The following is an 11,843-nucleotide window of genomic DNA, read 5'->3' as shown; positions in this document are numbered from 1 at the left end:
TCGGCTAATTGTGAATTTTCCGTAACGTAAAAATTGTTTACGGGAGAGGGGTGTTACCTCACTGCACAACCCCTTTTTCGGAGGACAATTTCTCCTTTCTTCGTCAGCCCTGACCCCACCTTCCACTGGGGTTGGTTACCCAGTCTCCAGTAGGGTTGCTCAGGTTTATCGGGGTTCACCCATGTGATGCGGGTCACACTTCTCGGACGTGAGGATAGGAATTGAGTAAAAGAGGCTAGAGGTGTTATCTGGAAGCAACACCTTATGATGCGCATCACTACATAGTTTTCTATAACCGCGAGACTTTATAGAAAATCGAAACAGTATCACTTTTCAGGAAAGTCATTTTTGAAACATAGGGGAGACCGCGGATGGTTTGGACCGGGGATACAATGGACAGGAAGGATCAAAATTTCCAGTGCGATCGATTGTACGTATTGGCAACACCATGAGAGATTAGCTGACAAAAGCGTATGACCTTCGCTCTAAAATTGCAACTTTTACAGAGTTTGTTTACTTTTTGAAATTAGTGATGTAACTTTTAAAGGTAAGCACATAAGTTTTTTCTGTAACACGTTTTCATGTTTTGTATTTGGCGTTCCATTGGCATGCAGTAGCGAATAGTGGGGACATATTTATGTACAGTCCGTACAATATTGATACAGTTGCACGTCATTATCTACGCCAGAGATCTAAGTTGACGTTGCTGCCCAATTAAAAAAAAATTGAATTAATTTTAAATCAAATATATCGTCGTCGACACAAGAAAACCGCGTAACTCCAATTTTAACTTAAAATGAGATTTTACTGCCATCCATTAGCCTAGTGATGAGCAGAACAAGACCAGGCTAGTCTTGTTCTTGCAAGCTTGGTCTTGCACTAGCCGCTCTTGGTCTTGCTTTTTTGATAGTAATAACTTGAACCAAACAATTTCGAATAAAATGTACATTGAAATAAATAAAGATGTGAAGAATGAAACTATATTTTTTGCTTTAAAATTTTAAAAGAATGTAGACTGTAGTTTCAAACGGATACCAATTTTAACATTATACATTCACCTAATTATTTCATTAAAAAGTATGTTTCAAATATAAAGGTTTATTTTCAAATTTCAATTTTAAGTTGAATTGAGACACAACCTGCTTTTTATACATTCAATAGCATATGATATAAAAGAAAAAAAAAGAAGAAAAAAGAAAAAGTTATTAGTTACATTTTATTTTATTTGGAGGAAATACGCGCTTTATTTAATTATACATACCTACTTATATACAAGGCAAAAGCAAAACTGTGTTTTTATGTGGAGAAAAAAAATTAAAAAAACCTTTAATTTTAACCAGATGTAAAATTCCTATTGAAATGATGTATCGAACGTGAACACTGAATTCTCATTAAAAAAAATTATTTTCAGTTCATATGAACGTTCAACCTATAAAGTTTGTACACATACTTAGTAAACATTCTGCATATACAGGGTGGCTGTATAGTGTGACAAAGCTCGATATCTCGGAAACTGTTCATAATAGGGAATAACTGAAAATAGAAAAATTAAAGAAAATCATTTTCCGAAGAATCCAGTATCACTCAAAAAAATTTCATTATTTTTAGCTTTTAAGTTCCAATTAGAAACAAATATGGCGGAAAATCTATTATACTGGAAACTGTTGAACTGTCATAGGAATAATTTTATTTCTGTTTCTACATATACGGTTTTTTAAATGTCATTTTTGGGTACTACAGAAACGACGTCGTCAGTATTCTTTTCATGAAATGTGTTCTAATACGACAGTCTAATACGGAGCATTTTTTGTTAAATTCGATTGTGCTCCCCTTTTTTTGACGTTCGATTGCATTTTTTGTTATTTGAGTGAGAAATAATTCAACTTCCAACTTTCGTTGATTGTAAAAAATTAATCCAAAAAATAATTTTAAAAATTTCCCAGTATCGGAATTTTTGTCATTATATTCAGAAACTGAACCTAAGCTTTGGACTTTGCGATACCAAGCTTGACACATTACAATCGACAACCAGTTATTTTTTATTCAGGCCACAATGCTTTCACAGCACACAGCCACAATGCTTTCACAGCACACAGCCACAATGCTTTCACAGCATTGTTAATCCCTTTTCAAAATCTATTATATTTTTTGGTATTGATTTTAAATTTAACGACCTATATTTTTCCTCGATTATGCGAAAAGAATTGAAATAAGTGTCAGTATTTTTATTAGACAAAAAAGCGAAAACTACTGGTACATAAAAACCGTTTTTAATGGCATTTTTTTTAAATGGATTACCCTATCTATAATTACATTTTTTTGTCTTACAAGTAATTTCAATTGTCCTTGTACTGTCGCCGTTTGAAAACTTGCCTTCTGGACACTTTGAAGGTTGAGAAAATGCAAACCGTTTGACTTAATCAAAACGACTTAAAAATACAACCAAAATATTAAGTATGTATGTATTTTAAAAATTCGATATTGTTTAAGGTTTATTACAATGTCAGTATATATTACATATTGAACTAAAAAAATAAAGTTAAATAATAAAAAACCAATTTCGCAAAAAAGTTCAAGAGTCTTGCAGGTTGGTCTTGGTTTTGCAACGTTCGGTCTTAGTCTTGAATACCTGGTCTTGGTCTTGCAAACCAAACAGCGGTCTTGGTCTTGCTGCAAGACCAAGACCAGTCTCGCTCATCATTACATTAGCCAATCGCCTATTCTAGCCATCATACAAATAATAAGTCATTTAAATGTAGATTTCTAATTTTACAATGTATACTAGAAACGCAGGTATGTCCCTTGTCAAAATATTATTATGTTAGTAAAACACGCAACTCCCGCGCATTTTCTGTTAAGTCAGTTAAGTGATTATTGCCGTTGATTTGATTTGTTTTTTTGGAGTGACATAGAGGTTTTTAAGTTCTAATTTTACATCTGTAATGAAGTAAGATCAAATAAGTTGAATTGGGTAATAAATGTTTTTTGTACGAATTAAAAATAAAGGGATTTTTGTTGCTTTACTTTAAACTATCGCTGGAGTTACATGGTTTTCCATATTTTATTTTATGAACCCATGTTGGAGTTATACGTTCTTCTAATGTTACTGTTTTTATGCTCTCCTGAAAAATTAAGGAAAATGGAGTTACCGAGTTTTTCTTGTGTTGACGACGATATCACATAATTATTGCGAAGTGGATTATACAACAAAACAAATTAATATTCAACGTAACTAAATAAAAACATTAGAAATAGAAAACAAGAATTAAGTTATAATCTTACGTTAAATTAAATAATAAAAACAATAAATATAATAAAAACAAATACTTATAGCATGTTATACCCATAAAAAATATGAAATCCTAGGAATATTTTCAAAACATTGTTACGGCGGCGGTACTCTCCAATAAAAATGATTCAAGAGTGAAAAAGCCTGCAAGGACAGTTATTTGCGGATACGACCATGAGCGTACCAGCGGCAGGGGTAAAGGACTTTATAAATACTCTTAGAATAGGATTAGTTGGATGATGATGTAAATAAAACAAAAAATAAAAATTTTTAGTAAACTTTACTCAGTTCTTGTATAAAAACATTTTTAACATACAAATAAAAATTATCCATATTCTTCTTTTACACTTTTCTTCTTCTTTTTCTTCGGCGGGCTAAAATCTACAGGTTCCTCTTTAATTTTCCTTTTCTTTGCTTTTTTAGGACTCTCAGCATTTTCTTCTTGGTCATTAGACATATTATCGAGAACTGGATCTAGTTTTTCTTTTTTTATTTTTGTTTTTCTTGCTGGAGGTATAAAGTCATCAGGGTTAAAAACGTCATTCATTGATATGTCATTGAATATTTCACTGTTGTTTGTTTCAACTTGCCGTTTCTCCTTTTTTATTTTTTTCTTTGGGGAAATTGAGCTAACATTGGGACTAAAAGAATCTTGAGAGGATGTGACATTTGGCAGCATGGTACTATTGGTAAGTGACCTCCTGTCTTCTTTTGCTTTTTTATCTTTTTTACTCTTCTTGGGATTCAATAGTTTCTCAATAGCATCAAGGAGCTTCTTTTCCACAGCTTCATCAAGCTGTATCTTGTCTTCAAAGTTGGAACCAAATAGAGGATGGCGATTTTTCAATGTACCTGGTAGTGGTACTGAAGATTTCTCTATAGTTGGTATATTTGGACCTTTGTTAGGTTTTACGTACTTCTCCATGACTAAATTTCTTTTAAATTCAATCAAATGGGGTTTTGTACTTAAAACAAATGTGGGATCAGGTATTTTCGATGTATGTTGTATAACAAATTTTTGACCCCCTATCGTTACTTTGCTTTTTCCTTCAAGATCAATGCTGACATTCAAAAGACCATTAGCATCTACACTTTTAGGGATTCTTAACATGTAAACGTCACAAGAACTCTTCAACTTAAGTTTTGTTTTAATAGGACTCGTTTTAATATTGGGATATAAATCCTTAAGGGACTCTTGTGATGATTTTGTCTGAAAAAAAATTTAGTATGTTAGTATTTTACGTTGACGATACTTGATTAAAAATCTGAACTTTTTTTCATATTGTATCACATGGGCTAAAAACAACATCTGTTATTTATACTAAGATATGTACACAGTGTATATAACTGTATCACATTTTTTTTATAAATTTATTAAAATATCTACATATTTTTAGCCTTATATATAATGGTAAAAGACGTTTGAAAAAGTCAGTAATCCCGTTGATTATTCTGATGTGTTTTTTATAATTTTTTTGTTTTCATTTATTCCAGTTATTTTTAGAACTCTTTAGCGACATACATATTAGTATAGTATAATACTCCGTTGGTGGTGCGACAATACCTCCTATCTGCTTTTTCATGAATTTTGTAAGGGAGATTTCAAATTTTTTTAGGGTCATCTCCTGTTTTAATATATTTTTTGACTTATTTGTAGTAAATTCAACTATTTGTTTACTACAAAACAAGTCAAAACTTACATATGAAAACCCTAAACGTGACCCTAAAACAAGTTTGAAATCTCTCTTACAAAATTCATGAAAAAGCAGATAGGAGGTATTGTCACATCACCGATGATTTATGGATTACTGTCGAAAGCCTATATGATCAACCAAAAAAGAAGATGTATTTGGTGATTTTTAGAGTGACTTTCTTGGGTGTGAATCTGTCTTTTTAGTTTACTCCTCCTGGTTTAAAAACAAACCATAGTATAATATAATATTTATGGATTACTACTGAAGGCCAACATGATCAAACAAAAAAGAAGATGCATCTGGATATTTTTCTAGTGACATTATTGAAGTGAATACTTATGTCTTTTAAGTTAACTTCACCTAGTTTAAAAACAGGGTATAGTAACTATTTTGTAGTCAACAATAATTCTAAAACAAATCATTTATTCTAAAAAATAATTTGGAATAAGAATCTTAAGCCCTTTAAAAAAATACTTACTTTATTTGGAGATACGTGAATGTTTTGAAGAATTTGGACTTTGTTCTCAATTTTTTCCATCACTAAAATAAAAATGTAGTATAAATAAAGTGACTTCTTACAGTCTTAATGTAATCACCATTTAAAAATTGTTATGGATGGCTGCTCTAATTATTGGACTGATTATAGAACCGACTTAGCAAGGAAAATCTGAACATTTATTATCTAAATCTTACTAAAACAGCATCTGATCGATTATTGGTTTGAATCACTCATTGGGCAAACTGCCTTTTTTGAGCAGGGTATCTCTGTTCCCTTAAAGTGAATTCTTTAACATCAACCTTGTGTCATATTAATTTTACAATCTATTATTATCAACATTTAGAATCCTTATAAAACTAGTAAATATTTTTGAAAAAGATTAAACGCAGAATGAAAGATTATATTATTACTGAGGACCGAAGTCCCAAAATAAACAAAAGAATGTGTGTGTTCTTTGTACACATGTAAGAAGTTATACTAATATTATATGATTTCAACGAAATAAATATACTTTAAACGGTTTATTTGTATTTTATTTAAATATTAAACTAATGTTAATACTTACCACTTTCAAAAAAATTTTATTAAATCAACACCAAAAATTAAAAAAAAAGAATATGAATTGTCCAGATATGAACGTGGGACCTCTCGATCTCTAGTTGAATGCTCTACTAATGACCTACCACGGCTTTGTTTACATTGCTTTTCGGACTTAATTACAATCACAGTGAGAAATAGATCAAGTGAAGTATAAAATAAAAATGTTTTAATAATACTTATTATCTTACTCCCGAGGAAGACAAATCCAAAGACCCAAAAATTATAATAAATAAATATATTTAAGTACTAAAAACGCTAATATATTCGTTTTGCACCTTATTTGCGCTGATACATATCTACATAAACTGAAAGATTTAGCAATTAAGTCCATACTGTCTGTGCAGAATAATAAAAATTTACTCTCAATAGCGCCAAAAGAAGTATAACTTCAAAAAATTTATTTTACATAAGATATTTAAAATTAAAAATTACACTCAATTTTCTCTTATTTTTTGACCAATGTAACTTATTCAAATAAACACTATAGAGGTTTTCAGGGACTTTTGGCCCTCGATAATGTAATCTTACATTCTGCATTTAAATTTTTCAAAAATACTAATTAGTTTTCTCAGGATTCGAAAAAAATGAATGCATTTAGAAAGCATTGGCCCGAAATTTTGCGCCTATGCTCTTAAAGGTTTTATTAACCAAAATATACCTAGTTTCAACTACTAATAGAAAAACATTCTGAAGAATTGAAATTCATTTGAATGAATTGTAAATTTTTTAAATAATTTATACTATCATGCATTCAAGTTTTTAGTCCTGTCGCCAGGGGGGTACAACGGCCTCCTGTATTCAGATGGACTTACCCAAGTTTTTTCTATGTATTTTGACCCGTAGAATACGAATTTTTTGGGTAACAGTTGATCCGGATGTCGATAAGATTGTTATAAACAAAGAAGTTGAGGAATTACATAACAGCGATTTCTCGCAAAACAAAATATGTTTTTGTATTTTTTGGGCCATTCTAACCAAAAAGTGTTCCTACAAATTTTTTCGTATGATGCATAGTTTTCGAGATAAACGCGGTGGAACTTTCAAAAAATCGAAAAATTGCAATTTTTGTACCCGAATAACTTTTGATTAAAAAATAAAATAGCAATTCTGCTTACCGCATTTGAAAGTTCAAGTCAAAGTATATCGGTTTTAGTTATTTGCATTGCTAAAAATTTATTATTTTATTGTTAAACAAAAGTATAAACACCTAGTGCTGGAGTGATGTTTTCAATGATTTCTCATTTAAAATCGAACGAGTAGGTAGAGTAGGTACAAGTGCAAGCGAGGCTATTTCCACGTAGCATGCATGTAAACGCATGTATTAGGCACGGGAAACACTATGTGTTTATAGCTTTTTTTAGCCATAAACACATAAATTTTTAGCAATGTATATATTCGAAACCGATAGAATTTGACTTGAACTTTCAAATTCGGTAAGCCGAATTGCTATTTTATTTTTTAGTCAAAAGTTATTCGGGTTAAAAAATTGCAATTTTTAGATTTTTTGAAAGTTCAACCGCGTTTATCTCGAAAACTATGCATCCTACGAAAAAACTTGTAGGAACATTTTTTGGTTAGAATGGCCCAAAAAATACAAAAACATGTTTTGTTTTGGGACAAATCACTGTTATGTAATTCCTCAACTTCTTTGTTTATAACAATCTTATCGACATCCGGATCAACTGTTACCCAAAAAATTCGTGTTCTACGGGCCAAAATACATAATAAAAACTTGGGTAAGTCCATCTGAATACAGGAGGCCGTTGTACTAGTTTTTTTATCAAAATGTCGTGATTTACACAATCAAAAGCTTTGGCTTCAAAAGCAAAAAACAGTGGCAGTGTGCAGATTATTGTTTAATGCTTGATAAACCTCATGTAGTACAGAAAACATGGCATCTGTGGTACATTTATTATTTAAAAAGCCGAATTGATTTTGTGATAAAATATTGTTATCAACGAGAAAGGTCATAAGTCAGGCTTTTATGAGTCTCTCAATAATTTTGGAGAGTACTGGTAGTAATGCAATAGGTCTATAATTAATATTTTCACCACCCTTATGAAGAGGAATAATGATGGCCGTCTTTAGGCACTCTGGAAATTTACCTTTCTCAAAATAATCATTAATTAGAGAGATGAGGACTCCCAACACACTGTCTGGTAGATTTGAGAAAATTTTTATGGATAGTCCATCGGTACTACATGAAGATTTGCTTTTGATACTATTGATTGTTTGGATCAGTTCAGATTTATCAACCGGTCTTATAAAGAAATTCGAGACCTTTCTTGAATTGGGGAGATAGGAAATGGGATCTTGTTGTGACACAATAGTTGATGTTATATTTTTACTTACATTAACAAAGTATTCATTTAGATTTTCTGGGTCTGGAAGGGAAAATGTTTGAGCTGTGTGAGTTTTATTTTGAAGATTGTTTATTATGGACCAAGTTTCTTTTGCAACACTTTTAGAGCTTCTCAGACGATTTTGATAGTAAAATTTTTTAGCTGATTTTATAAGTTTTAAATAGATTGCCCTGTACTTGGTGATATTCGCGGTGTGCAAGTACTTGGAAGGGAGATGAGAAACGATCGTGGGCGAATAGCGGAGAAATATTGCAACTGTCTTAAATAATTCATATTGTCAATTGAAATTGTCAAATTGAAGTACATTTCATACCTACTGTCGTTGAAGAAGAAAAATTATATATTGCTCCACAATATTACAATATTGATATGATATGCAATTATTATATAAAGGTAAATTTAATTAATTGTATTTTGCTTGCAGTACTGCATTTTAATAACTAATTTTATTTACTACATACAATTCTTTACGTTTTAATAACATAATCTGAATCTTATTTTTTCTTATTATTTTTTTGGACTATGGCCTTGACAATTATCCAGTAACCGGACTAATAGAATTGGCCAATATAATTAAAAGTGCGAATAAAGTTGCAGAGTGTAGAAACCAGGTGTCACTTTGCTGAACTTGCACGGTCCCAATATTCAGTAACAGAGACCTTGGTAGTAAATTTTTTGATGTACAGTAGTAAACACATATTTTTGGCTGATATGCAGACACGCATTTGGTAGTCCAGAGTTTGTGATGTTTTGGCTTAATTGTGATTAAAGGAAATGCTTTATGAAGGTACAGACAAGCTTATTCAAAAGTCACTGAAATTATTATCGACGTTCATAGAAGAAAAGGGTCTATAGGGTTATAAGCGAAACCTCATAATACCTACCCGTGTTCATTATAGAGGGAGTATACTGTATATTTTATTCCGTTTTGTGCACTTTTAGGTTAAAATTAAACATTAATTGTAGATACTTACAATTGTCATCCTCGTTTTTGTCGCTTATGCTAATTCTAGGAGACTTCTCACCATTTAGCACATTATTTACAGGTTCTACTTCATTGCTGAGGTTATCACCAGATTCCTCATCTTGCACAATTGAATTTTCAAATGAGTCTAAGGCTTCTGTTTTAAGATTTTTGTTTGTAAACGACTCATTTAATTTGCTAGCATCATTTTGTTTTTGAGACTTTTTAGGTTTTTTTGGTTTCTTAGTAGATAACACCAAACGTTTTGTTTCATTCAGTATGGATTCAATGGTGGATTGTTTCTCTTTTTCCTGATCAGAATCACTTGATGAAACATGTTCTTTTTTTTTCTTTTTCACTTTTGGTGTAGCTTTAGGCTGAATTGTAGTCTCATCTTCCTGGATTTCTTTTTTTATTATAAGGGGTTTAAAGGGCGTGTTTGGGTTTAGGGCTTCACTTGTGGAGGCTTTGGATTTTTTTGATGGCTTCTGCTCATCTTCGCTATCACTTACAGTCTTGCGTTTGACCATGGTCAATTAAGTCTATTATGTTCAAAAATAGGTCATAACATTGGTTTAGTTTTCATTTATAAGTAAATCTAATTTTGACGATACACGCGTTTACAACTACAAATATTCGCTGCTACAATTATAATAACAAATAAACCTTTTTTATATTATATTTCATGAAAGCCAAACATCTCGATGATAAGATGAAAAAAGAAAAAGTGAAAAAGCTTATTGTTAGGTTAGCTACACGCACATATGTAATGAATCTTCTTTTTAATCGGCCTTAAGCATAATTACATAACTGGCTATTCGGGTTGGATGCAGTTGCATAATAAAACCAGAGTGCGTCCAGGGAGAGTGTAGCCAAGCCCGGAAACCACAGCAAAATATGGCCGCCCTCAGTGATCACTGGTTGCCCTAGTCGCACACAAAAATATAAATTTTACATAACTGTCAGTTGTAAAAAGAAGATTGAGGTTATATAGAGAAACCTTAGAGAAACAGTGCAAAAAATGAAAAAATGCAAAATTATATTTTGATTAAATTAATGTTATGTTCTTTTATTAGAACTGCTTGTTTTGAGAAAGTCTGAAGTGCCTATAGATAGTGCAATATTGATTCGGAGAAAAAAGACGTTAATTCATAACAGAAACTATTAAATGAATCTGAACCAAATCATTGTAAACAAAATTCTGGTCTCATTATGGATGGGCTGCAGTGGAGCTTGCAATAATTGGTTTCACACTGATTGTGTAAAAATATCATTTGCTTCTTAAAAAGCTAAAACGGTATTGTGATAATTCTATAGAAAAGGTGAGAGTATGAGTTTAAGTCATTTAGGTTCGGATGTGTGGAAGATAAGAAGCTGGTCAAAATAGTAAAGCAGAATACATAGCCTGGAAGGAGTTAGTATGGTTATTGTTAATGAAAAGTATAAGCATTTATCAGTTATTCTGCACGTGGATTCTCCCAGGCATAAACTGTTGCTAGAAAAGGGGGAAGATCAGATGAGGATGCTGGAGCTAAACTGGTCTGTTACTTACAAGATTAGTTTTTGTGATAATTTGCAAAATGTGTTTAGGTGCCTCTTTTAATACTAGTGACATAACCAGTGTTTAAACATGGATTAAAAAATAGTGTGTGTACTTTTATGTATGTAAGTTATACTTACAGTAGACGCCCTCTTAACCCACCCACCCTACACCTGTTTGGATGATACTATTTTTAGATTAGAGGTCATACAAGTTTCATAATTTGTCTTGTGAGTGATATTGTTAATTACATATGTATATACACATCGACATTCCTTTCACTTTATATTTTGACTTAATTTGTTTAAAAATGAATCATGACCCATGGGAAAAGTTATAGCGGACGGACTATTATATGTACATACTACTTTTCTGTTTATAGATCATAAAATATATATATTTTTAATAGAGTTACATATGTAATGTCTTTCTGAGGGTGGTTTTAAAGATTTTCGGTTTAACCAACTTTTTGATTATCTGACCTATAGGCAGCTCCCGTCATGGTCGGTTAAGAGAGCGTCTACTGTATATATGATTTCAACTATTTCAAGGAAATAAATAGATTCAAAACAAACAGTTTATTTGTAATTTATTTAAATATTAAATTAAATTTTAATACTTACTACTTTCCAAAAAATTTCATTAAAAGAATAGCACAAATTAAAAAATTATAAAATATATATTTACTAAAAACACCAATATATTTTGTTCACACTTTATTTCCACCGATACGTAACTTGAAAGATTTAGCAACTAACTTTATATTGTCTGTGTGCACAATAGTGCATACTGTTAGTTTTATAAAAAACTCACATTTTTCCCAATCGCACCTAATAACTTCAAAAATAGAATCAAGCTAGAAACATAAAGCATAAACGAACTTATAGGTGTTTA

The 11,843-nt window shown here is 31.3% G+C and overlaps 1 protein-coding gene across 1 annotated transcript; it reads right to left on the bottom strand.

Annotated features, from left to right (window-relative positions):
- Nucleotides 1–3,550: 3,550 nt before the first annotated feature.
- LOC114336399 (transcriptional regulator ATRX homolog) lies at nt 3,551–10,303 on the bottom strand. The gene is made up of 3 exons (XM_028286755.2): nt 9,420–10,303; nt 5,462–5,523; nt 3,551–4,499 (listed from the first exon to the last, which is right to left on the bottom strand). The coding sequence occupies exons 1-3, from the start codon at nt 9,937–9,939 to the stop codon at nt 3,615–3,617; spliced, it is 1,467 nt and encodes a 488-aa protein (XP_028142556.1). The 5' UTR covers nt 9,940–10,303; the 3' UTR covers nt 3,551–3,614.
- Nucleotides 10,304–11,843: the final 1,540 nt, after the last annotated feature.

This window comes from Diabrotica virgifera, chromosome 8 (genome assembly GCF_917563875.1).
Source record: "Diabrotica virgifera virgifera chromosome 8, PGI_DIABVI_V3a".
Lineage (NCBI taxonomy): Eukaryota > Metazoa > Arthropoda > Insecta > Coleoptera > Chrysomelidae > Diabrotica > Diabrotica virgifera.
This window is presented reverse-complemented; position numbering and strand designations above follow the sequence as displayed.

What these genes read in the sequence shown, in the direction of transcription:
- LOC114336399 (XM_028286755.2), bottom strand. Translation starts at nt 9,939, where the DNA reads ATGGTCAAACGCAAGACTGTAAGTGATAGCGAAGATGAGCAGAAGCCA. An exon ending in CAAAAACGAGGATGACAATT is followed by an intron (nt 5,524 to 9,419) that starts GTAAGTATCTAC and finishes TTTTTATTTTAG; the next exon opens with TGATGGAAAAAATTGAGAAC. An exon ending in TTCACGTATCTCCAAATAAA is followed by an intron (nt 4,500 to 5,461) that starts GTAAGTATTTTT and finishes ATTTTTTTTCAG; the next exon opens with ACAAAATCATCACAAGAGTC.